Source organism: Myxine glutinosa, chromosome 5 (genome assembly GCF_964187855.1).
Source record: "Myxine glutinosa chromosome 5, kmMyxGlut1.1, whole genome shotgun sequence".
NCBI lineage: Eukaryota > Metazoa > Chordata > Myxini > Myxiniformes > Myxinidae > Myxine > Myxine glutinosa.
In genome coordinates, this window is record NC_136265.1 from 38,101,215 (window position 1) to 38,128,766 (window position 27,552).

General features: G+C 45.1%; 1 protein-coding gene across 6 annotated transcripts in view; it reads left to right on the plus strand.

Moving 5' to 3' along the window:
- Window positions 1–27,552, plus strand: part of LOC137428660 (uncharacterized) — a 43,333-nt gene that overhangs the window by 12,181 nt on the left and 3,600 nt on the right. For 3 of the 6 annotated variants that reach the window (XM_078777927.1, XM_078777925.1, XM_078777926.1), the window contains exons 2-11: window positions 2,790–2,998; window positions 3,319–3,467; window positions 3,594–3,759; window positions 7,496–7,591; window positions 14,469–14,702; window positions 16,252–16,274; window positions 16,557–16,681; window positions 16,864–17,165; window positions 20,947–25,351; window positions 25,585–25,653. In XM_078777927.1, the coding sequence (XP_078634053.1) occupies window positions 2,804–2,998; window positions 3,319–3,467; window positions 3,594–3,759; window positions 7,496–7,591; window positions 14,469–14,702; window positions 16,252–16,274; window positions 16,557–16,681; window positions 16,864–17,165; window positions 20,947–25,351; window positions 25,585–25,653 (5,764 nt within the window). In that variant the 5' untranslated portion in view covers window positions 2,790–2,803. Of the gene's footprint in view, window positions 1–2,789; window positions 2,999–3,318; window positions 3,468–3,593; window positions 3,760–7,495; window positions 7,592–14,468; window positions 14,703–16,251; window positions 16,275–16,556; window positions 16,682–16,863; window positions 17,166–20,946; window positions 25,654–27,552 lie in introns of all 6 variants that reach the window. The other 3 variants (XM_068118565.2, XM_078777924.1, XM_078777923.1) reach the window with 1 other exon arrangement.

A 27,552-nucleotide genomic window follows, 5' to 3' on the forward strand; every position in this document is an offset into this window, starting at 1 on the left:
GCCAGCTCTAGGAAGAGTCCTGGTTGTTCCAAACTTCTTCCATTTAAGAATTATGGAGGCCAATGTACTCTTGGGAACCTTCAATGCAGCAGAAATTTTTTTGTAGGCTTCCCCAGATCTGTGCCTCGACACAATCCTGTCTCTGAGCTCTGCAGGCAGTTCCTTCGACCTCATGGCTTGGTTTTTGCTCTGATATGCAATGTCAGCTGTGAGACCTTATATAGACAGGTGTGTGCCTTCCCAAATCATGTCCAATCCATTGAATTTACCACAGGTGGACTCCAATCAAGGTGGAGAATCATCTCAAAGATGATCAAGAGAAATGGGAGGCACCTGAGCTAAATTTCAAGTGTCATAGCAAAGGGTATGAATACTTATGTCAATGTGATATTTCAGTTTTTTCTTTTTAATAAATTTGCAAAACTTTCTAAAATCCTGTTTTCTCTTTGTCATTATGGGGTATTGAGTGTAGATTGATGAGGGAAAAAATGAATTTAAACGATTTCAGCATAAGGTTGCAACATAACAAAATGTGAAAAAAGTGAAGGGGTCTGAATACTTTCTGAATGCACTGTAACTGCCGACTCATTTCACCTCGTTTAAGTCTGTCCCGAGCATCGTCACAAGTAGACAATGAACAGTTACACAAACCAGTCCTGCCAGAATAGAATGAGGTATCGAAATATATCATCTGTGGGACAGCCTGATCCAGATTTTGCCAAATGTGTAATGGATTTTGTTGCAGCTCTTGCATATTACTTGCCAGACGTTGACTTTTCCGCAGGTACCGATCCATGTATTCCCAAATGTTTGATGGAGTTCAATCAGGACTCTGTCACACCATCTTCCAGCAGTAAATGTGGTCCATTCTGCAAAAGGCCTTGCTGGTATTGTGTTAAGAGGGTATATATTATACATGGTCAAAATCCAGATCAGGCTGTCCCACAGCTGATCGATTCAATGCCTTCATGGGTTCAACAACAACAACACAACAACATGCATTTTAAGGCCATTTTCCCTGCTCAAGCAGGGGATAGCCTTGCGATCCCCATGACAATCTTCTCCATCTTGCCCTATTTTCTGCATCTCTCCTTGTTAACCCCCTTGCCCGCATTTCTTCTTCCACCATCTTTAGCCAAGTCTTTCTCGGTCTTCCCCGTCCTCTACTTCCTTCTACATTCATTTCCATCACTCTTCTCAACCAATCACTTTCATCCTTCCTCAACACATGACCAAACCATCTCAACCTGTTCCTCTTCACAGCATCAATCACAGGCTCTATTCCCATCATCTTTCGCAATTCATCATTTGTCTTCCTCTCTCTCAACGATACTCCGCACATCACCGAACCATTCGCATTTCCACCCTTTCCAGCCTTCGTTGCTGTTCTACATTCATGACCCATATCTCGCTCCCATAAATCATAACACTTCTCACACATGCAGCATACACCTTTCCCTTCAGTTTCAACGACACTCCCCTCCTCATCAGCACGCCACTCAGTTCCCGAAACTTCTTCCATGCACATCTCACTCTAGCAACCGTTGCCGAGTCTGATCCACCTTCTCCATTCAGCATGTCTCCGAGGTAGCAAAATGTTTTCACACCTTCCAGCTTCACGCCGTCTCCAAGATCCAACTCAACATTTCCTCCATCTGCAGCTCCCTCTGTGCACACCTTGCATTTGAATGTAGCTGCCACACTGGTTAATGACCCTCTCAGACCACTACATTTTTGATGAACCCACTCAGCGCACATTGTACACTGAATGGAGTTCACTCCGACACCCTTCCTGCACACAGCACAGGGCCACTTCCCAGTTCTTTCCACCTCACCACATGCTTTACCACTTGCCATCACCTTTGTCTTTCCGATATTCACCTTCAGACCTTTTGTCTCCATACATTCCTTCCACTTGTTCATCTTTTCCTTCAGTCCATCCATACTTTCTGCAATCAACACCAGATCATCTGCATACAACAACCCCCACGGTAAACCCTCCTTTACGTTCTGAGCCAGCACCTCCATCACAGCTACAAATAGTAGTACCGACCCCTGATGCACTCCCACCTTCACCTCAAACTCACCACTGTTCCCGTCCTTCGTCCTTACAGCTGTGCGCGCTCTTTTGTACATTGCCATCACTACTCTGATCAACCATTCCTCCCCTTCTAGTTCTAGTTCTAGTTCTCCACTTCTAGGTTCAAGTTCAAGTATAATGCCAAAGCACATGCTACCAAATACTAATATGTGTAGTCACGTCCATTTGAAATTGTGTTGGTATCACAGTGTTCATTTTATTATGGCAAGTCGCTGTAGTTTACGATATCTGAATGTGGGCCCGAGCATTGTGAGCCATCTGTTTAGATATGGGAACACTCATTTAGGAACATAGATGGGAACGTTCATCTGCAGTTATCGATCCCTCCCAAAATGCTTGTTTTAAGTATATTCCTCACTTTTTTAAATGACTTTATGATTTTTTTTATGGCTTGATTATCACATGTCTGTTTGCTATGTCATGGTCAGTAAAGTGAATTTTTACTCAGTCATGACATATTTTCCCCCCTCTCGCACTCCATCCTGCACGCTATGGAGGCAGTTGCAGTGCTTATATGGCTTATATGAATGGCTTATACTCACGCATACATTATCCATGTACTGTACCTCAACACTCAGAGGCACAAATGTACTGTACTGTCTTTCAATCTGTTTTCTCAAACAAAACACCAATTGTGTGACTTGAGAGAGATTGATTCTCACCTGATGACATAACGTGTGGCCTGCAGGTTTCGGGTTGGTGATGCCTCGTGGGCTACAGGCTGCACAGGCACAAGGCTCAATGGACTTCAAGTCATACATTCGTAGTTCCCAGGCTCTGGAGAACCTGGAGAAACAGCTGATATGTCCTATTTGTGTGGAGATGTTCTCCAAACCCGTGGTCATCTTGCCGTGCCAGCATAACTTGTGCCGCAAGTGCGCTGGCGAGATCTTCCAGGTAATATTTGAAGGAGGTATGGTCAATCAGGTAGAAAGAGTATGTTGATGGATACATTTTTGAGCTTAGTTGCTTCCTTGAGGGATAACCCAAGATGCATCGCCATCCTTGTGAAGTCTCCTGTAGTGAAATGAATGACATTCACTATCCATCGGGTGGATGTTAAGGTTGGTGTCCCATATGTTGGCATTAGTTGGCTCTGCATCAGCAGCACTACTGCTGATACCCGTAGCCATGTATGCATATGAAACAAGATGTCCTGTGAGGGTGTGGCGAAAGGTTCTGTATCTTATTGTTCTCCCTAACGCCATGATCCACAGACCCGAGGTTCAACCGTGGGCTCTGGAGGGAGATTTCGCTGTCCAGCATGTCGCCACGAGGTCTTGCTTGACAGGCACGGGGTCTATGGACTCCAACGCAACCTCCTCGTGGAAAACATCATAGATATCTACAAGCACGAGTCTGCCAGGTGTCACTTTTATATCACTGCCTCATAATCATCTGTGTTGCCACCTGACTGCTCGTGCTTTCATATTTTTTTTTCTCGATTTGTCTATCTTTCTGTTTCTGTTCAGACATAGGGGTCTGTCTGCAGGCCTCCGTCTCGTTCCCGGCGCCCGTCCTGTGAGGAGCACGAGGAAGAGAAGATTAACATTTACTGCGAATCCTGCCAGATCCCGATTTGTTCACTCTGCAAGGTCTTCGGAACCCATCAGGACTGCAGGGTCTTGCCCCTCACCACAGTTTACCAAGCTCAGAAGGTCTATTGCCTTTTCTCTTTTTTTCTTTCTTTCTTCTGCAATTTCACTCTTCCTCTTCATATTATCATCATCCTACTACTGTCATTATCATACCAAAATACGCAATTTGGTGTCTCTCTGTCTGTCTGACCCTGATACATTCGGTCGTTACTTATTCAATCTCAACTAAACTTCACATGAGGATTAAGGGTCACACGATGGAGGTTGTCGCGACTTCATTTGTCCCCCTCCCCAAGGGGGTTTTCTGCTTTGGGCAAATCCGTGTTAAGGTGTATATCAAGGTTAAGATAGATAATCGTGACGTTTTTCCAAGGCCGCTTCAAAAAAAAACAACACCAACTATAATAGCATAATATTAATGTTATTACAAAACAATAATAGTACTAATAATATCCCTTCCTCCCCAAGGGGGTTTTCCTCCTTGGAGGTGACATTTTGTGGGGGAACCCCTACCGGAAGTTTAAAAAATATTATAAACCACAAATACTTATGATTACCTTTTCAAACAGTCACAACTGCTGTTTAATACTAACCTAAAAGGGAGGAAACCCGACGTTGTTGATGCATTATATGAGCCAAGATGTACGGTAATCTCTATACCCCACAGAGGTAATAACATGACCCTTCCTGCTGCTCCCATAGGGAGCAGGTGTACAGGTAGTATTAAAAAAAAGGAAATGTTTGTATGTCTGCTCCTTATGGAATTGAAAGCAGCTTGGCTGACCTCCACTAACTTTTACATTTGTGCTTGTGGTTCAGGTCATGGGCCTTAAATAAACCCCCTCCCCTCCACCTTCCTCACCCCACCACCCGAGTGTGGGGAGATAAATTCCATATCACGTGACTAATGACATCATAGTTTACAAATATTTTTCCCACATCAGTATTTAATCATATGTATGACATTTTGCATTGATCCATTAGGACGTACTCTGGAAAATATTATTGAATTTTTTGCTTAAATTCAAGATGGCGGCCAAACCACATGACTGATGATGTAATAGTTTGCAAATATTTTCCCCCATTGCAATGTAAACATGTCTCAAGTTTTGTATCGATCACATAAGCAGTTTCGGAGAAGTGGATTTCTAAAGTTGTATTTTTAAATCCAATATGGCCACCAAACCACGTGAACGATTACGTTTTTTTTCCTCAAACTTTTATCCCCATGACTCGGCGATCATATTTGTAAAATTTCGTGTTGACCCGTTTCTGCGGTTCTGGAGAAGATGTTTAAAATGTATGGCGTCATAGGCAATGGCAGCCAATGTAAGTCAAAATTGCAAGAACAAAATTCATGATGCACTAAGTCACATTGGTATCTATAATGAGTGAGGTTTCATAGAGCCCTAAGTTGAGTGGAAGTTGGTGGTTTAAGAACTATGCGCCATTGGTGATTCCTCCTCTCAAAATGGCCGAGCAAACCACGACAGGCGTCCTGCTTTGAATATGGCACCTCAAACGGGCTAGTTCCCCAATATTCACGCGTACATATTTATTTGCCCAATTAACTAAAGCCGATGGGGGTCCGCATCCCCTGAATGGCCACGAAACAGATTCTTATCAACAAGGGTTTATTACAACAAGCATTCTGAGTATTGCGCTGCAATACATGTCCCCTACCAAAGTTCAAAGTGCCATAACTTTGTCAAAAATGATCGAATATGCAAATTTATGCACGGTTGATGCTGGTTTTCAAACTTGATCTGTGGTATGCTGAGACACGTGTGTGTCACCCCTCGCCTCATTGATAAGCCCGCAAGGTCACTCCGTGGAGCAGCCTGCATGTATTGCACTGTGTGAATTATATAATTACGAACTCACGGTCTGAGGTACTCGTGATTCAAGAGATATCCATTAAAAAAAAAAAAATTCGTTTAATTAACGATATCTGCCAAACAACGTGCCCTATCGCAAATTCCAAAAGGACATTTTAGTAGACTGACATGTTGAACAGATCTGTGAAGTTTCCCCTCGATTGGATCAAAAATGAGGGAGGAGCTTGGTTTTAAAGGTTCATGCTTAAAAACGTCATAACTCTGAAACCACGTGACGCATGACGTCATGCTCGCTGACTTTTTTGTTCGTCTTGGGTATGCGATTCTGCCTGCAAAGTTTGGCCTCGATCTGTTCAGCCATTGCAGAGAAAAAGGGGTTTTCGTGTTTTCACGAAAAACAATATGGCGGCCGAATCACGTGACCGGTGACGTCATAATTAGCATTAAAATATTCTTCAGTCCGAGTCCCCCCCTATGGTGAAAATTTGATCTCAATCGGTCCTATTATTGCAGAGAAAATCTTTTTTAAAGGAAATTAAAACTTAAAATGGCACTGAGTTAAGGATCATCAGAATTATCAGAATTCCCAAAGTTCAAAGTGCCATAACTTTGTCAAACATTATCGAAACGTCGTGAAGTCCGGAAAAAGTTTCTTTTTTAGAAAAAAAAAGTCCGGAAAACTGTTCTTTGCGTGACGGACGGATTGACGGACTGACAGACGGAGGGACGGCGTGCAAACCTATAGTCCCCTCCGGTGTAGACCGGTAGGGGACTAATAAGAAATGGGGCAGAGGGGCGGGAGGAAGAGGGAGGAAAGGGAGAGAAAGACTGGAAATCAACTGTAACAAATGAAATGAATGTTTTAACAAATACTCCAAACGTGCCCCCGGAATCTTGACTTATTTATGCTGATCGCATTAATACGAGGGCATGCAGCAAGAGGTTGACGAGACGGATTAGACAGGTGGAACCTGTCCGCGGTATTTCCTCCTCGGGTTGGGGTCTCCACACGGAACCACGGGGCTCTCGGGTCCACAGAGCACAGCTCAATTTCTTCAAACAATATATCATTCTTACATCGCATTCTTTCGAGATTGTCATACGCTTCATTCGATTTCAGTCTTTGCATTACAGAAGACCCCCCTTATAACGGACATACACCTTCCATAAACGGGTCGTCATATCAAATGAATTCCGAATTCTACATTTCACCTTGCACGCTTTGACATGGCGCAGTTCCGGCTTGCTTGGCTGAAAGTTTTAACTTTCTCTACAATAAAAAACCACCTTTAGAGGCCATTTTTCCCCGCAAGCGGGGGTTGGCCTTTTTCGGGAACCGTGGTTGTTGTTGTTTTTTCGGTCTCCTTTTTGAAGCAATGTTTTACGGCCGGATGCCCTTCCTGACGCCAACCCTTTTTGCCGCCTTTAGCGACAAACAGGGAATTACCAGTGAACTGGTACTCAATTAGCCGACCTCGGAAGGATGAACAGGCTGAGTCAACCCCCCTGGCGTTAATTCAGCGATCGACCGGGATTCGAACCCAGGATCCTAGGATCCTAAGCCGGCACCCTAGCCGCTAGCCCAACACCAGGGGTTTCTCTACAATAGCTCAACTGATTTTGATAATTTAAAAATAAAAAATGTTACCGTTTGTTAGAAAGTTGCGGCAAAGTGCCCACCTGGTATTCTCTTTCGGTATTTTATTCAGTCTACTGAACACTTTTATATATTTTTTTCCAAAGGCATCTGGAGGAACTTGGTGGAGGACAACCTGTATATTGCTCCACAGTAATGTATAGAGTTTAAATTCCATAAAACAGGATTGTCCCAATGATGTCATTCATTTCTCCTGTTGTCTTGTGTTCTATATTTTGCTGCCATCAATTACCGGACCCGGCCTTACAATTGGGCGTTTGTTTTCATTGTTTCCACGCGTGTTACATGCACCCCATCGCAGGCCCAGCTTAACGACGGTATCGCTGTACTCATGACGGGGAATGACAACATCCAGAAAGTGCTGAGAGAGATGGACAAAGCAAGTCGTTCTGTTGAGGTAACATCTATTAAGATGTATTAGTCCGTCCCCTGTGCTGTGTGTGTGTGTGTGTGTGTGTGTGTGTGTGTGTGTGTGTGTGTGTGTGTGTGTGTGTGTGTGTGTGTGTGTGTGTGTGTGTGTGTGTGTGTGTGTGTGTCTGTGTCTGCCTCTATCCGGCTCTATCCGGGGCATAACTTTTTTTTTTACCATTTGAGGTACTGTCATCAAATTTTCACCAAAGCTTTATTATGATAATATGGAGAAGGCACATTAATAATTTGGTCAAAAGGTCAAAAGTCAGCATCTCCTATAATGATCAATTTTCATCCAATTGACCTGAAATTTCAATTTACCATTTGAGTTTTGTCAACAATTTTCAACAAAGCTTTATTATGATAATACGGAGAAGAAAAATTAACAATCTGGTCAAAAGGTTGAAGGTCAGCATCACATAAAGTCATCAATTTTCATCCTGTTGACCTGAAAATTTAAGAATTTGCATATTGGGTCACTGAATTGGTTCACCAATCAAAAGCTAGAAGCTGATTTTTTTTTTCCTAAAGCTTAAAGGTCAAGACTACATAAAATCATCAATTTTCATTTTGTATTTTTTTAAAACTGTTTTTGTTATTTTGAGCATATGGAAGAAGAAGACATCCATCTAAATACAAATAGACGCAGACGGGCTATGCATTTTCAGATGCTTTCTAGTTTGTTTTTGATCTGGACTCGAGAGTTTGCAAAAGGCTCGTACAGATCCTTGTACTGCGGTCAGTCTAGGTGGACTAGCACTCTCCGTGCTAATTGTAAAGGAATGACACGTCTCTCAAAGCTTGTGGAATCAGACATGGCAACATTTCGAAACTCCCGTGTGATCGCAAAATCCAGCAGAGAATTCTGGGTACTTTCAAGATGGCAGCCCCCATGTTGTGACTTGTGCTGTGAGACAGCGTTGCACAATCTTTCCGATTAAGGGAAATCTCAAACTAACTGAAACACAAAGATTTGTCCATACAGTTCGGTGATGCATCTCTCGCACACAGAGGAGTGTTCGAGTGGTGCGAAAAGTTTTTTTTAAACTGACGTGAATTGGTAAAAGATGGCGCACATGTTCATGTGATCTTCTGCAAACATTTATCCGTGTTGAATAGTTGACAACATCAGATGTCGTGCGATCTCCACATCTCTTCGGACCATGTGAGGAGTATCTGGATGGCAATGAGATTCAAAGTGATGATGTTACTGGTATTGAGGCACAAATTCATGTTTGTAGTAATAGTAGTACAGTACTACAACTCATTTAATAGATTGTACTGTACAAGTTTTTATTTATTTTTTACAGAATCTGAAGCTCATAGTGGATCTGCCACACACACACATGGACATACAGACGAGCATACCCGACACAACATAGGATTGTTCGACGAGACAAACATGGCCACTGAGCTTGGGGGAAGTGCCGTCACTTCCCGGGGCACTCTGGGTACCAGTGACGTCACAACAATGGTGCCGCCCTTCTCACTACACTCAGCAGGGTATTTCCAAGGAAGGAATTTCCTCCTCCCCTTGGAGGACCACCGATGCAGATTCTCCGTGCTCTTATCCTTTTAAATGGTGAATGCCAACCAAGGAAGCGACACGTACCCTTTTCAAGTCTTTTTTTTTTCTTTTTTTTTGTATACAAGATCGAGGCTCGTGAAAGAGCGAACATTAATCACACAGAAAGACAAACAGACAAACCGACACAAAAAACAAATAACATCGGGAGCGGTAGACAAGATGGGGAGAGAGGGGGAAGGACACAAACACAACATTTGAGAGCAGGGACCGAGAGACATGGAGACATCGAGAGATCTGTGGGAGGGAGAGGGCTTTGGGGGTGTGGGCATGGGAAGGGGGGGGGGGTGGGAGAGGTATAAAACATATGGACACTGCCAGGACTTCCAGGAAAGAAGTTGGAATTTCAAACAAGGTGGATCTGGGGTGAATTAGTGGGGGTAGAAAAGATCAAGGTTTTGGATGGGGGAAGATAAGAGATGGTGGTGAACAGCTGTTTTAAAGACCTGGAGGGAGGAGTGGGATTGAAGGGAGTGTGGGAGTTTGTTCCAGAGGCGGGAGAAAAGAGGAATGAAAGAGTGAAGGTGAGCAGAGAGACGAGATTTCGGCAGTTTAACCATCAGAGGGTTGCTGGCAGATCTTGTACGACCTGTAGGAATATTTGGGGGACAGAGCACAGAGAGAGCTGGGGGAGCAAGGCCGGAGAGGAGTCGGTAGAAGACAGAAAGACCACCTACCTGCCTGTGGTGAGTGAGTGAAAGGCCCTCAGAGATAGCTTCATCGCGGGAGATTCCAATGATTCTGAAAGCTTTGGATTCAACAGCGTGAAGCCGAGCTAGGTGTGAGGCAGGAGCACCAGCCCATAGGGGAGAACAGTATTCGATTGAGCTGCGGATGAAAGCCTTGTATGTAGTGAGGAGCTCAGGTGTGCCAAGGAAGGACTTCGCATGACGGAGGATGCCCAGTCGGCGACTGGCTTTGGAGGCCAGCTTGGAAATGTGGTTTTCCCAGGAAAGATCATGGCAGATTGTGAGACCCAAGAGCTTGAGTGACAGAACTTCTTGGAGAGGATTGTTGAGAAAGTAGATGGGAGGGTTGTCCAGTCGATCTTTTCGGAGAGACATAGTAAGAGTGTGAGATTTGTCAGGATTGAAAGACATGTTCCACTTGTTTGACCAGTCTGTGATTTTGTCCAGGTCTTCAGAGACTGAGGAGGCTGCAGACTGCCGATCTGAGGGAAGAGGAATGGAGCGGCAGAGAGTGGAGTCATCAGCAAAGAGATAGAGAGGATTTTCCAGAGAGTTGGAGAGATCATTGATAAAGACCAGAAAAAGCACAGGGCCCAGCACACTGCCTTGGGGAACTCCAGCCTGAACAGGAAGGGGAGATGAGAGAAATCCATTCAGGGCCACACGTTGACTACGACCAGAGAGGAAGTCCGCAAGCCATGCATGGAGATTTCCATGGATACCATAGGAGGAGAGTTTGGTGAGCAGAGCTGGGTGCCAGACCGTATCGAAGGCACGTGATATGTCAAGGGAGACAGCTCTGATTTCCTGTTTGGCATTGAGGACCTCCATCCATTGTTGAGACAGCAGAAGCAGCATGTCCAGAGTAGAGTGACCTGGTCTGAAACCAAATTGATGATCAGAGATCAAGCCATTGGAGAAGAGGAAAGATTTCATATCCGAAGCAATGATGGATTCCATGACTTTGCTGAAAATTGGGAGTAGGCTGATTGGTCTGTAGTTGCAAGGATCTGTTTTTGCACCTTTTTTGTGTAAAGCGGTAATGTTTGCTGATTTCCAGGATGCTGGCAGATGACCTTGAGCAAAAGATAGGGTGAAAAGAACAGAGAGAGGGTGAGATAGAGCGGCAGAGCAGGATTTTAGGACCCATGGGCTGATGCCGTCTGGTCCAGTTGCAGAATCAGAGTCGAGGTTTGACAAAAACTCCTCCACCTAGTCAGGAGAGAAGGACACAGAGTCCAGGAGCAGTTGGGTTCGACTGGGAAAGGTGGGAACAGAGAGAGATGGGTTAGGGACTAAGGATTTTGAGGCAAACACAGAGTTGAGGCATTCGGCTTTGTCACGTGCGGTCAACTGTGTGGCCATTTGAGGTAAAGGAGGGGATGGAGGGGGAACAAACACCAGAAACGGATTTGACCAGACGCCACCAGGATTTGGAGGAAGGAGACAGGTTTGAGAGTTCATTCTTGAGTGAGGAGAGATAGTGCTTCCTGGCACTCCTGAGGGTAGACACACACTTGTTCCGAGCTTGGTGGAAGGAACTGAGATTGCCTTCAGTTGGATTAGCCTTCCAAGAGGCAAAGGCAAGTTGTTTCAGGGCAACTGCCTCACCACAAGATTCAGTGTAACATGGACGGGAGGAAGGGTAAGACAACTGAAGGCGAGATGGGATAAATCTGTGCATGAGAGAGATCAGTTTGCTTTGGAAGAATTCCCAGGAAGAATTGATGTCAGAGGCAGTGGAGATGGGAGACCAATCCAGATGATTGATGGCTGCTTGAAGACCGTCCCAGTCGGCCTGAGTGAAATGCCAGACTCGTCGACGCTGAGGAGGCTCTCTGAGAATGGCCAGAGAGATGTCCACTTTGACAAGCACATGATCAGACGAACCGATTGGAGCAGAAGAAGAGCAGCAGACATTAGCAGGGAAGTTTGTCATAACCAAGTCTAGAAGAGAAGATACTCCATTGGCTGAGATCCGGGTCGGGAAATTGACAGATTGTGTCAATCCCAGTGAGTCACAGAAGTCCTTTGCTGAGGTGCCATGACTGGTGAGAGAGGAACCCACACCCAACCAGGTGGCATGATGACAGCTGAAGTCACCACATATGAGGAAGAGAGAGTTGGGATGAGTGGATAGAAGTTGGTCCATGTTGTCAGACAGTGAAATGTAGATGGAGTCATCACTGTTTGGGGGACGGTACAGAACACATATGAACAAAAGGTGGGAGCGGAGAGGAAGCCGTAGCCAGAGGTACCCCTGGGGGTGAGGAGGAGAGAGGGCAGTGCAAGGAGAGTGAGGAAGAGAGTTTTTGATAAAGATAGCCACCCCACCACCAGGACGAGGCTCAGGTCTATCATACCGGAGGAGGGAGTAACCAGGAAGAGATATTAAGGAATCAGAGACATCTTGAAGGAGGAAAGTCTCTGTTAAGCAGATCAAGTCTGGATTGTCAGAAGCAACCTGTATGGAGAGATCAGTCAGGTTTGAGCGAAGGCCCCGGATGTTTGAGGTCCATACCGTTAATGAAGAGAGAGGGGGAGCATCGGGTCAGGACAGGGGAGGGGAGGAGTAGGGTAAGATGAAGGATGAGAGGGGAGGTAGGGAGAGCAGTTGATAGTGTGTCAGAGATTGCAGAAGAGTTCCAAGAAAGGGAAGGATGGGGAGGATGAAAGGTTTGATGGTGAAGGGATGAGGCACAGTGAGGGGTTGTTTGAGGGGGGGCAGAGGAAAGTAGAAGGTTTGGGGGGGGGGGTGGAGGTATGACATAGAAGGGAGACGAAGTGGGGAGGAGGCAGCTTTGAGGAGGAGGGGGGAGGAGGGAGAATTGGAGAGGAATGGTATGGGGGGAGATTTGAATGGGAGGGGTTGGGGGGGAGTTTTGAAGGGGAGGACTGAGGGGGGAGTTTAGGAGGGGAGGGGCAAGGGGGGAGTTTAGGAGGGAAGGGGCAAGGGGGAAGTTTAGAAGTGGAGGGGCAAGGGGGGAGTTTAGGAGTGTAGGGGCAAGGGGGGGGATTTGGAGGGGAGGGGAAAGGGGGGAGTTTAGGAGGGGAAGGGCAAGGGGGGGGATTTGGAGGGGAGGGGCAAGGGGGGAGTTTAAGAGTGGAGGGGCAAGGGGGGAGTTTAGGAGTGTAGGTGCAAGGGGGGGGATTTGGATGGGAGGGGCAAGAGGGGAGTTTAGAAAGTGGATGATTAATGAAAGACGAACATTGATAACAAATTGGGTTTGTTGTGATTTTCAAGTTAGCAATCCGATTCAGAACGATGGAGGAGGGATGGAATGAATGTGAATTTAGACCATGTAGTGAGGGAGATGTATAAGATATTGAATTTCTTTTTTTTGAAGTGGAATGAGTTGGAGAGGAAATTGAGAAAAGCCTTTTATATAGGAAGAAAAACAGCGTGTTGTAATATACCACTGAATAAAACACTGAAGGGGAAAGGTTAAACATATTTAAATAATATTTAAACAGAACCGTGAACAATCTTATATGCACAAAATACCAACGGGGGGAGAGCCGAGAGGGACCACCACGAGTCACGTGAACAGGGCAAAAGGTGGATGGCAAGGAGATAATGGGGGCGGGGCAAACAGCACACCTGGACAGAAAATACAGGATGAGACAACAGTACACGTGGAGAAAGGAAAATAAATGTATGTTTTTTTTTGTTTTTTTTTGGGGGGGAGGGTGGGGATTTAGAACGTTAGACAGAGTATTATGTTCGGGGTAGAAGGGAAGAAACTAAGAGCCAAGCAAAACACGCTTAAGTTAAGAAACACCGACGGAGGTACAAGGCCGCACAGGCGGAGCAGAACACGATTAATTAATTACGAGTTGCAGGAAATTCAAACCAAAACTAACTATAATCAAACAATAACGCATGGACGATAAAATAACGAGTTGAAATTTGACAAACACACAAATGAAAAAATAACCGCTTTGGATGCCCAGAGAGAACCAGGCCTCAAGGGCGGAAGCTTCAACAACTAGGCCGCGTGGCCGCGTGGCACGAAATACTCGACTATTTTTTACAGGTATGAAAGATTAACACCGATAAATCTTCCGAGGGACACGCAAAAGGTACACACACGTAAGATAAATACAGATTCGACAAAAATACAAATGTGACAATTACTTAACTTCGAGCGTGCGTGAAGATCGTGGAACAGCTTCGAAAAACCGTGACCGCCCCGACAAGATCTCGCGAGATCTCCAACAAGATCTCGCGTCTTTGATATGACTCAGCCGAGGCTTGAACTGCCGACCTACCAGACTCGGAGAGGATGCTCTAGCCATTACACCACATCTGGGTGACGCATTTGGTGAAATATAATGTGACACATCTGGTGAAATGAGAAATATAGTACAACATTAAAGGAGATATATCAAACAGCCTGAGCACACTAGGCTTGTGAAGTCCTTGACGAAGGGCACGTTATGTCTGAAACGTCCCAACTTTCTGGACCTCGAGTGAAAATTAAACTTGGTTGCACTTGTGCGTTCTCTGCACCATAAGTCACAACTTTTGTGCATTGACGAAGATCTTTGTTTCTCATCCCACCCCTTAAATCCTAACACGTCCAAAGGAATGTGGACGTAGGAGCCGGCAGATCCTGTGCGAGAGCTTTGATGCCCTGTCTTCAGCACTGCACACTCGGCGCCAGGCCATGTTGGGTGCTGTGCTTGCTGCACAGGAATCCAGAAGCTCCCTTCTTGCTGGTACTGTGACTGAGCTTCGGGATCTGCAGCATACCACTTCAGCTTTACTGGACAGAGCCCTTCAAGCACTCGACGAGCCTGATATGGCTGCTTTCCTGCAGGTACGGAAATAACTTGGTCGCTTCGTCATCCCATTTTATTTTCTAGGCTTGGAGGGGACAAATAAATAAGGAGTAACCTCTGAGAACTAGAACGGCACTCGGTCGAGAGCATACCTCCACCAGACTGAACAATTTACGTTTTCTATCCAATGATAGGTCAGATCTGGACTCAGACCTGAACCAATATCTAATTGGCTTGTTCTTGTCACTTAACCAACTCGTCCACCTAGTTTTGTCATAACTCGTCCACAACTTATTGGGATATCATGCTCTGTATAGTTTTGGCCCCATCTCTCAATGGTGAAGAATCGGTAAAAAAATTATAGCATCCAGATCCGGGTCTTCACCAAAATTGAATCAATTCGTCCTCGTCAAACAACCCAACCTGTCCACCAAGTTTCGTCTGAATCCTTCCATAAATGACAGGTGTGGAGACTCAGAACTGCCGGAAGACTGTATAGACTGTAGAGACTCAGACTCTGTGCAATAGCAGAACATAGGGTCAAGGGTCAGTGGATAAAATGGGGAAAAAGGTGATCGAGAATGCACGCATGTACTACAGCATGAGGAGATGCGTTACAGGAGAAAAGGAGATGGTGTCTCAGCCGGTGTATTAAAGCTCAGGGATAGAAATCGGATAGACCACAAGGTATTGGTTGCGACAGCTCCCTTAACGTCCCGGTAGTAAGAGCATAGGACGACAAACTCAGGAAGACAGTTCAATATACAAATTGACCACCATGGAAGTCGATTGTTATGGGCTGAATGTCGGGAGAATCACCTAGTTGGTAGCAAGCTCATCTCTATTCCTCTGAGCTGTCTCGTGATGGTTTGCTATTCCCCCGTGGAGTCATATCTGACTACAGCTGAGATCTTAGCGATGCGCGCACTACATAATCGACCTTCTGACGGGGATGTAAAGCCAGTTCTCCAGTCTGCATTGAGGTTGTGGAGATCCCACGTTATATTTTGAAGAGGTCGTTGTGTGCCGTATCATAGCCAAACTTCCTGCTTTTCAATGTTAAACGGATGTAGATGTCATTGGATTAAATCATTTGAGAAAATGGCATCCTTTTACGTAGATGAGTTAATGGGCCAATTGGCCTCTTTATTTGTCTAAATATCCGAATAAACAAATTTAAGAGTTAAGGCCAAGGCCATTTGCTTATCACCCCAGATTTTTATGCGGGTCAATACACCCTTCGTTACACATCAGATATGAAGCTTGTGGCCAAGTTTCATCAAAATTGGGTGTTTGGTTCAACCGATAATGACTGACGTGTTGACGGACTCACTGACTGACTGACTGACTTACCTACGGACACTGCTCGATTGCATGAGCTCACCGGACTAAAGTCTAGGCGAGCTAATAAATTGGTGTAAATATGTGGCACAAGTTCAAGGAACAACGAAGGACAGGAAACGAGAGTAACGACAGTCAATGTTTTTTCATCACAGAGGTAAAATGAAATAGTAATAATTATTTATTTTTTTCACTGGTCAGCATTTTCTAATGCTCTCTTTGCCTTTCGTCCCGTCTCCCACACAGAGCGCCATGCCACTTTTGAAAGGGTACGTGGCAACCTCACGAACATACGTTGTTTAGACTCAGTGTGGGGATCAATATGTGGGTATGAGTTCAGAAAGGAGCAGATTAAAATGGGGATCAGGAAGTGCAAGAACCTTCAGGCAAACTCTTTTCATTGGGATTATTCTGGAGAACAGAAGCTGTACTTCGAATGAATCCAAGGTTGTGGTTAAAATTGGTGGCAGAGGTGGGATAACATTACTGATGAAATAGCATGGGGCATGCATTTTCAAATTTCAAAAATATTAACCGCCATTGCTTTTTAGAATAGAGGAATCATCTGATTTCTCTTGTGTTCGGGTTCCCGAGGAAGATTATGAAAAACTTGACGGTTTTGCTGTTAACTTCGACAAAGAGCTGGAAGCATTGCAGAAACTTGACTTTGTGAAAGGTGAGTTAAATTTCCGTAAATCAGGTTATTTGGTTATATGCATCTGTTGTCAGGAACTGCCCAGAAATTCAGAATGGTTAGCATTTGAGTTTACGAACAATTGTGCAGTCGTTGTATCTTAGTCATTCTGGGTATTTTACCATTTGGGGAAGAGAATGAGTAAAAATATAATTGTTTTTCAGAAGAGGAAGAGGAAGAGATTGTTGAGGAAGAGGAGGAAGAGGAGGAGGAGGAAGAATCTGGATATGCAGGCAATGGCAATGAAGAAGAAGAAGAAGCGCTGGTTCCTAGTGAGTGCAGCCAAAATATTGAGGAAGAACATGAATTACAAAATACAGAGGAAAGCAGTGTTACGAAGGAAGAGGATGAAGACAAAGAAAATGATGAAAGTGAGATGGAAGATGGTGCATCAGCATCAGCCTTCGTGACTCCAGAATCGGATTTAGAGTCGAAGTTCGATAACTCTGGATCGATTCAGCTGCAGGTTGTTTTGGATTTCCTTTACAGTAAAATAGAACATAATGATTGAATCCTAGATCCAAAAAACTTGGCTTTTATAGTGACGAGCATATAAGACCCATCGCTTCACTGACCGGAATGCCAATCTTTGTTGCGATGACTAATCTATGGGGCAAGAACAAAAAAAGGATTCCAAGGAGTTCCTGCTGTCCGTGCAGGGATAACCAGCACCACATGTTGGCATTTGCAGTTCCGCCATGTGTGCCCATGTACATACACACAAACCTTCCTCCTTTCTTTGCATCACAAACCTTCTCGGGAGTTCCTTGAATCCAACCTCACCGGTTTTTATTAAAATCCATTAATCCGTTCTCAAGTTAGAGCACAACCAACAGACAGAAACTGCTTCTTTTATAATATAGATGTTTCTATCACATTTTCTGGTGATTAATTTAGGACCTGTACCTATTATTTAGGGCTGTCAGGATAGCCCAGAGGTATGTACACCAGCCCCTCGGCCATCTAGCCTGGGTTCAAATCTCGACACAGCCATAAACTGTCATCCCTGGTGTTTCACAGGCAGGGTGATTCATCAATGTGTGTTCCATCCCCCGGATGGACATTAAACTGTGCGTCATTAGTTGTGGACATTAAAAATCCCATGGTGTCCTTCGCAAAGGGTAGGCGAGCTATTGCAGGCACCTTGGCCAAATTCCTGCCCTGACTTCCTGAGACGGAGTGGTGACCCGACTGGAAATGTAGCCCAGTAACTGCTTCGGCAGCACCACCGCTCCGCATAGCATGGTACATAATTATGATGATAACGCATTATTTGGGCTACCATTTCAAGAATCGGAGCCTTTTTAGTTTCGGTTGATTATGGGTGGTGCTGCCTTTTCATTGATAACATTTTGCTGGCTATTCCAAGTTGCCCTCTGGCATGTGCGAGTCACCCATTAAGTGTGGATTGTTACCACACGCAGACCAGAACAGGGAAGACAGGCACATTGCACCTTCCTGAAGGTCCTTCATGAGCCAGATGAGTTTACATTGAAAATCTCGTAGTGACATGGTAATTATTCTGACACCTTAAGTTTTTTTAAATGTCCATGCATGAAAATTAATATATTGTGCTCTCGCAATCTAAGCTCTTTCTGCTGGCCTCCACTCCTTTGATCCTCCTTACCCCCCTTCCAACCCTTCGTGTTTGTGGAACCTGTCTTCATCTGCTTTTTCCCTCGAGTCCTTCAATATTGCTGTCAATCACTACCGAGTACTCTCACGTTCTTACTATGAATCCCTTGCACTCCTATTTCATGCACCGTCCTGTCCATCTACAATCTACCACATGTGATTCTGTCTCTCATCTGCCCATCACACTTTGCTTCTGCAACCCTCCATCATTCAGCCTCAACATTATATATATATATATATATATATATATATATATATATATATATATATATATATATATATATATATATATATATATATATATATATATATATATATATATATATATATATATATATATTGTTGCGGTTCTCTACGCCGCCCTTAATCCCCGCCGCCCTTAATCCCCCTCGTCTTTCTGGGCTTGGCGGAACCGAGACTTGAGACGTCCCTCTCGGACACATGCGGAGTAGGGTTTCGGGACCACTTCTCGCTCGTACCTAATTCCCCGCGCTGCCCTGGGAGCGAGGAAACAAGCCTCGCATGAACCACGTGTGGTTTGAGTACGCCGAGCGGATTGCGTACACGTGGTCCGCGCAGTTACTTGGATGTTGGAACCCGATTGGAGCGGTTCTACCCGTACCACGCTTAGCCAATTGAAGAAACCACAGAAACGGTCGAATCAGGAAGAAAGGAAGAACAAAGGGTTTAATTATTTCCCACACGTATATACAAGGTTCAAGGACGTAGAGACACAGAGTTGTCTTAGACAGTCTTAACCAAGCCCAGACAACGGGCCCGTCTCACACTCACACGGGGAATTGCAGATGGGTAGATGTTCCCCAACGCGTCGACGCGTTGTCCAGAGATGGTCCCCGTCCGGCTCTCCACGGCCCCGGCACGTCCCGCGAATATGGTGGCAGGCGAAGGCAGGGACTCGTAGCGCGTCTCCCGAACAAAGCAGATGATGGGGCGGGACGGCAAAGGGCAGACTTTAGCGCGGCTGGCGGTTACTCAGCCGTTCTCACTCACGCGTCTCAAATGCGCTGTATATCAGCTTAAGCGCGTCTGGCTGCGCCCGCGTATATGTACAGTTCTCACACACGTTGCCAACTCCTCTTTCTATACACTCCGAGCTGGTTAGCGCGCACGTTCTCATGCAAGTTCTCTGCTCCAAGTCCTCTCACCAACCCTTGTGCAACGTGAGTCCTGTTATCAACCCTTTTCAACACACGTCCTGTTATCAACCCTTTTCAACGCGCGTCCTGTTGAGGGCGTTGCGCTGCGGGTCTTATAGCTACGCCCCCTGAACCTTCTGGAACACTCTCGATCCTTCTCACCACGCCCTGTGACGCCACCACCTCTGAGCTCTGATTGGCGGCTCGTGCTTACCGTCAGCGCTTCCGCTGCTCCACCCCGGTCCTCCTCTGCCTGCCTCGTGTTAACTCGCCCAATATGAACCAACGTTAATGCAAAAGAGATTGAGGCTACGGACGTAGGATTGTCGGTGACAGTAGGGCCTATTCTCCTGGCTCCTACTCAATGCAGAACTAACAAAGGAAAAGGACTAAGCTTACAAATACTAAGACATAACGATACTATCGCAAGGCTACATGTTGCTTGTGTGACTAACTATGGGGGGCAAATTTAAACCTTTATTAGACTGACTTGACAGACTCAAAACCGCAATATATATATATATATATATATATATATATACACAGACAAAATGTTAACATTCAAATAATGTGCATGTAAGACAATAGTTCCATGTGTTAACATTTTTTTTTAAACACCCTGTATATGTATATATATATATATATATAGTGATGAGGAAGAGGAAGTGTGTATATATATATATATATATATATATATATATATATATATATATATATATATATATATATATATACAAATATAAAAAATATATATGTGAGAAATTTCTGAGGATATCCTGAAGATTCAATAGCTCAGTGGGCTGTCACCACGCAAGTGATGAGCTCCTTGGGTTCGAGTCCCAGGTTGAGTCAGAAATTTTTCACACGAGCCCCACGCAGGAATTTATTTTCTTTTTGTTTATATATATATATATATATATATATATATATATGAATCGAAATATATATATGTTATGCGCCATTGGTAGATTTGTGCTATCGACCGATCGCGCTGCGCTATCAATGGATCCATCGTGTGTGCAGGCTTCGGTAGATGGCGCAGGCATTGATTGATCGATCGATCGCACTCTTATGACCAGATGAGATACTTAATTTGGCCTATATCCTTGGTATGTGACCAGCTTTTTTTTTCTAAATATTTTGGAATATTTCCTACAAACAATCCTTACCATTTCTCCTTCCCCTCCTGACACAAATCGATCGACGGTGCTGCGCTATCTATCGATGATACGCATCCATTGATGGCGCAAAACGATGCTTGCACCATCTTCCGATGTCTGCATGAATGATGGATCCATTGATAGCGCAGCGCGATCGGTCAATAGCGCAAATCTACCGATGGCACATAACATGTGTGTCTATATTTATCTTTCTTCGTTGTTGATTGGTGATTGATTCTGATATTATCTTATTCCCCATGACAATCACCTTGTCTCAATTATCCACATCCCTCAGGTTCAAACACGCTCTCATGTGTGGACTTTCGATGTTCAAGGACAGAGTGAAGAAAATGCTACAGAAATGGAAAGGGGAACTGGAGATGGGCAAGCGGAGAAAGGGGTACAGAGTAGGATAGGTGAGGAGAACGAAGAGGTAATGAAGGAATTGGTGGATATGAAAAGAGAAGCAGGTCATGTTGGAAACATAAAGACATGTGAAGTAGACTTGAAAACAGATCAGAGTGAAGAAGAAGAGGAAGAAGAAGAGAGTGAAAGTACGGTGACAGAGATAACGCCAGTGAATGGAAAATCAAAAGAAACAAAAACGAAAGACAGAAAAGTGAGAAATGTCCAGGAAGAAGATCAAAATGTAAAACACGTTGGGAAGAACACATATATGAAGGAACTCTTTGAAGATGAAAAAGAAAATGTGAAAGAAGAAGAAGGGATCAAAAAGAAAGGACAGTCAGATGAGGAAGAGACAGAAAAAGATGAAGAGTTGGAAGAGACAGAGGAAGAGGGTATAATTGAAGGTAACGGACAGGGTGGTGCAAAGGAAGAGGGTGAAGGAGAAGAAAAGCTGAAGGATGCAATTGAGAAGGAAGAGGATGTCACAGTCGAGGCAGAGGAAAGAGAATATGATGACAGAGAAGAGGAAAAGGAAGAGAGTATCACAGAAGAAATGGGAGAGAGTGGAGTTAAGAAACATGAAGAGGGAAAGATGATACAAAATAGAGGGGAGGTGAAGAAGAGTGAATGTGAAGCAGAACAGATCAGCGGTGAATCAGAACAAATGGAAATAGTATGTGAGGCAGAGAACAAAGGTGAGATCGAGATGATTGAAAATGAGGTGGAGGACGAGGAGAGTGCAAAGGTTGATGCAAATAAGGAAGCTGGTCAGAGAGATGGAAAGAGCGAAGGTAGGGAAGAAGAAAACGAAAAAGGAGAAGCAGAAGAGACTAAAGAAGGTCAAGGGGGAGATGAAAATGGTAACTTTATCGACAAGACAGATGTCAGATTAGAGTATGATGAGGATGAAATAAAGAAGAAAGAGGATGAAAAGGGAGAATATGAGGTGAGTGAATTTGGAAAGATTAGGATGGATAAAGAAGAGTTAGCAAATAACGAGGTGGAGGAGGAGTTGACAGAGAGCGAGGATGCGACTGAGGAGTTGGCAGAGAACAAGACAGCGGAGTTGGCAGAGAACGAGACAGCAGAGTTGGCAGAGAACAAGACAGCAGAGTTCGCAGAGGAGGAGACAGCGGAGTTGGCAGAGAACAAGACAGCGGAGTTGGCAGAGAACGAGACAGCAGAGTTGGCAGAGAACAAGACAGCAGAGTTGGCAGAGAAGGAGACAGCAGAGTTGGCAGAGAACAAGACGGCAGAGTTGGCAGAGAACAAGACAGCAGAGTTGGCAGAGAACGAGACAGCAGAGTTGGCAGAGAAGGAGACAGCGGAGTTGGCAGAGAAGGAGACAGCGGAGTTGGCAGAGAAGGAGACAGCAGAGTTGGCAGAGAACAAGACAGCAGAGTTGGCAGAGAACGAGACAGCAGAGTTGGCAGAGAACAAGACAGCAGAGTTGGCAGAGAACGAGACAGCAGAGTTGGCAGAGAACGAGACAGCAGAGTTGGCAGAGAAGGAGACAGCGGAGTTGGCAGAGAACGAGACAGCGGAGTTGGCAGAGAAGGAGACAGCGGAGTTGGCAGAGACCGAGACAGCAGAGTTGGCAGAGAACGAGACAGCGGAGTTGGCAGAGAAGGAGACAGCGGAGTTGGCAGAGAAGGAGACAGCGGAGTTGGCAGAGAACAAGACAGCAGAGTTGGCAGAGAACGAGACAGCAGAGTTGGCAGAGAACAAGACAGCAGAGTTGGCAGAGAACAAGACAGCAGAGTTGGCAGAGAACGAGACAGCAGAGTTGGCAGAGAAGGAAACAGCGGAGTTGGCAGAGAACAAGACAGCAGAGTTGGCAGAGAAGGAGACAGCGGAGTTGGCAGAGAAGGAGACAGCGGAGTTGGCAGAGAACAAGACAGCAGAGTTGGCAGAGAAGGAGACAGCGGAGTTGGCAGAGAACAAGACAGCACAGTTGGCAGAGAAGGCGACAGCAGAGTTGGCAGAGAACGAGACAGCAGAGTTGGCAGAGAACGAGACAGCGGAGTTGGCAGAGAAGGAGACAGCGAAGTTGGCAGAGAACAAGACAGCGGAGTTGGCAGAGAACGAGACAGCGGAGTTGGCAGAGAACGAGACAGCGGAGTTGGCAGAGAACGAGACAGCGGAGTTGGCAGAGAACGAGACAGCGGAGTTGGCAGAGAATGAGACAGCGGGGTTGGCAGAGAACGAGACAGCGGAGTTGGCAGAGAACGAGACAGCGGAGTTGGCAGAGAACGAGACAGCGGAGTTGGCAGAGAACGAGACAGCGGAGTTGGCAGAGAACGAGACAGCGGAGTTGGCGGAGAACGAGACAGCGGAGTTGGCGGAGAACGAGACAGCGGAGTTGGTGGAGAACGAGACAGCGGAGATGGCGGAGAACGAGACAGCGGAGTTGGCGGAGAACGAGACAGCGGAGTTGGCAGAGAACGAGACAGCGGAGTTGGCAGAGAACGAGACAGCGGAGTTGGCAGAGAACGAGACAGCGGAGTTGGCAGAGAACGAGACAGCGGAGTTGGCAGAGAACGAGACAGCGGAGTTGGCAGAGAACGAGACAGCGGAGTTGGCAGAGAACGAGACAGCAGAGTTGGCAGAGAACGAGACAGCGGAGTTGGCAGAGAACGAGACAGCGGAGTTGGCAGAGAACGAGACAGCGGAGTTGGCAGAGAACGAGGTGGCTGGGAACAATGAGGTGGCTGGGAACAATGAGGTGGCTGGGAACAATGAGGTGGCTGGGATCAATGAGGTGGCAGAAAACGAAGAGGAGTCGGAGAACAAAGAGGTGGCAGAGGAGTTGGCAGAGAATAAGATGGCAGAGGAGTTGACAGAGAATGAGGCAGCAGAGGCATTGGGAGAGGAGGAGGCGTTTGGAGAGAAGGGAGAGGACAAGGGGGTGGTGGCATTAGGAGATGACGAGGGAGTGGTGGCGTTGGAAGATGACGAGTGGGCAATGTCGTTGGGAGATGACGAGGTAGTAGCGGGGTTGGGAGATGACGAAAGGGCAGTGGCATTGGGAGATGATGAGAGGGTTAGGGTGTTGGGAGATGATGAGAGGGAGGAAGCATTGGGAGATGACAAGGGGGTGGGGGAATTGAGAGATGTTGAGGAGGGGGAGGCCTTGGGAAATGGCAAGGGGGGAGAGGCTTTGGGAGATGGCGAGGGAGCAGAGGTGTTGGGAGCTCAAGTGGGGGCCATGGCGTTGGAACATAACGAGGAGGTGGAGATGTTGGGAGAAGATGAAGGGGAGGAGGCTTTGGGAGAGGATGAGCTTGGAGAGGACGAGGGAGAGGAATTTGGAGAGAATGAGGTAGAGGAGTTTGGAGAAAACGAAGGGGAGAAGGTGGAGGAGTTTGGTGAGAATGAGGCAGAAGAAGAGGAGGAGGTGGGAGAGGGAGAGGGAAAGAACGAATTGGAGGAGATGGGAGGATTTTTTTTTCGACAAGGTGGTGTGGAGGAGGAGATGGGAAATGATAAGGTGGATGAAATTCCAAATAATTTGATGGAGGAGAAGGCACATTATGAAGTACAGAATGAGGAGAAGGAAGAGAATGATAAGGTGGTAGAAGAGAATGAGGCAGAATATAATGAAAATAGTGAAATTGAGGAGTACAAAGAAAATGAGGGAGAGGTGAAGAGAGAAAAAGACGAAGATAAAGAGTCAATATATAAAAAAGAGGATGAGACAGAAAAGTGTGAGTTGGGTAGGAAATTGGACAAGCTGAATGTGAATGATGATGATGATGATGATGGTGATGAGGTCAGGGTTGCAGCAAAAACACGTGCGAAAGACAACATTCCACAAAAAGACAGAAAACTAAAAGAAACTGGAGATTGGATTCAAGAAAAGAAAGAAACCAAGATATTGACACAAGGAGGAACAACTGCTAAAGCTGGAGCAGAACCATTTCAAAAAGATAAGCAAAAGCCAATGACAGATCAACATAAAAGGAAGGAGACGAGGATAAAGAGAACAAAAACAAAAGGGGGCAAAAATGGCGAACAAAACATCAAACAGAATTATGGGACAAAGAGCAAAGGAACAGAAACAGGTGAAAGAGAGCATGAAGAAAGAGAACCACACAGTGGGGGTGTGGTGCAAAATTGGGAAGAGATGAGAAAAGCAAAAGGAAATTATGATGGGAAGGTGGATGGCGAAGAAGACAAAAATAGTGAGAAGGAAGAAGAAATGGTGAAAGAGAAGGGAGAAGAGGTGGCGCTATCCTCTCCTTCAAACACAAGCTCCCCCGGCCCCACACCCTCTCAGAAATCTTTGACAGGTTGGTACCGACCGAAAGCACCCAGTCCAAGTTCCAGAGCCCTTTACCCCACTGAAAAAGAGCCCCTCAGTACAAAAACCTACCCTCAACCCCAAGCAGCGACGCTCACAGATTGCCCTCTAACCCAGGCTGTTAACTCGGGTGCATCGTCTGCTTTCCACCCAACTCCTGTTCCCCAATTAATGGACCCTGGGCTGTCTGGTCCTTCTACGGACTGCACTTTGGTTCCGAAGGAGCCTGCTCAAAGTTTGGATGGGACGGGTCACGGGGCCAACGAGAACAAAAGTCAAGTTCCCAAAAAGGTACGGCATGGTAAATTTCAAATTTGTACTTGAAACTTCATCATGTGACAACATGTGACGGTGTTCAAATACACATTTTTGAATCTACGAGTAGAATTTTTTGAAGACATGTCAACTCTTTAATGAAAATGTTGGCCAATCCATTTTAGATGTTGAAAAGAAACATTATACTGGGTGTTCATAAAGTCCTTGTACAACTTTACACTTTCAAAACTTTGGATGTACAAATGACAGAAGCAAACTGTAAATGGCATAATTGGCATATGAAAGCATAATTCATAAAGTCTGGTTATGGTTAGTGTTAATGTTGTTATTAAATCCACAATTCCCTTGGGTTTCTTGTCGAGTTGACATTTTTCTGATGAGGAAACATTCCACATTATTGGCAAAGTCAACCGCCACAATTACCAAATTTGGGAGGGCTTGTAGGATGGCTGCAAGATCCGCACACTCTCGTCTAAGCTGTCTAGCCTGTGTTCAAATGCAAACACAGCTACACACTCTCATCCGGAGTTTCAGATGCAGGGCGATTCATCAATGGGCGTCCCGTCCCGTCTGTCGGCATCCGTTGGTGGATGTTAAGGAACCCACGGTGTCCTTCGCGAAGAGTTGCCGAGTTATCTCTGCACAACCAATGATACTAGCGCCGTGCTGCATACAAAGGAAGACCGCATTTGGGGAACTGAAAGAAAAAAAAACAAAGTCTGGCAGCATGAAAGAGACTCACCAAAAATAAGTCCGGTACACTCTCACGAAGCAAGATGGCGGTCATGCCGAGGACTTTGAACCGTAAAAAAAAACGTGTGTAAAATGAACTATGCCATATTATTATGCCATTTCCAGTTTTATTCTATCATGTGTACACCCGTTTATTGAAGTTTAAAGGTACACAAGGACATTATAAACAACCTGTGCAGTACCGTAAAACTTTGAAAATCAACATTGAAAAAAAAAAAAATCTGAAAATCGAGAGGAAATTGATGAATCGCATTAAAGTTAAAAAAACTAGAACAACGCGACTGTCGCCAATATGCCTCCGCATAGTCCCACAACAGGTAGATGCCACCATTCACTGTCCTAAAAATAAACAAGTTGGATTTAAATCCCTTCACCTGTTCTCAAATATCACATTTTTACCAGACATGGCAGGTTTCACATTGATTGGTGAAGCGGTTTCAGAGAAGGGATTTTATTTAAATATCGGCTTTCAAGCTAATATGGCTGCCATACCACATGACATATGACCTTAAAAATATATACATTCTGCATATGTGTGGGTAGGGGATCATGTTTGTGAAGTTTCGTGTTGATCAGATAAGGTTCATTTTTCTATCCAAGATGGCTGCCAAACCACGTGACCGACGACATCATCATTTTCAAACTATATGCAACAGCATTGTTAGGTGATATTTGTAAAATTTTGCATCGATAGGATGAGCGGTTTCAGAGATATAGTTATTTAATATTTTCCTTCAATCCAATATGGCTGCCTCGTCAACCATGTGATCTATGATGTCATAATTTAATATTTCAATACAAATGGGTCATAGATCATGTGCATGCAATTTCAGATGTTTAAGATAACGAATTCGATTAAAACATTTTTGGCTTGTATACCACTTCACCTATGATGTCATCATTATCATGCTTTTGTTCTCCATGGGGAGTACTTGACAATGTGGCAAGTTTCAAATTTTTCCATTCAGCCGTTTCCGAGAAATATTTTTTTAATTATTTGCTTTTAAACCAAGATGGCTGTCATACCACGTGACCTATGACATCACAATTATCATAAAAACATTCTGCATGGGTGTCACTCTTACCCAGAAAGTTCCATCTCAATCGGACATATGGTTGCTGCGAAAAACGAGGTTTAGCCCGTACGGACGGACGGACGGA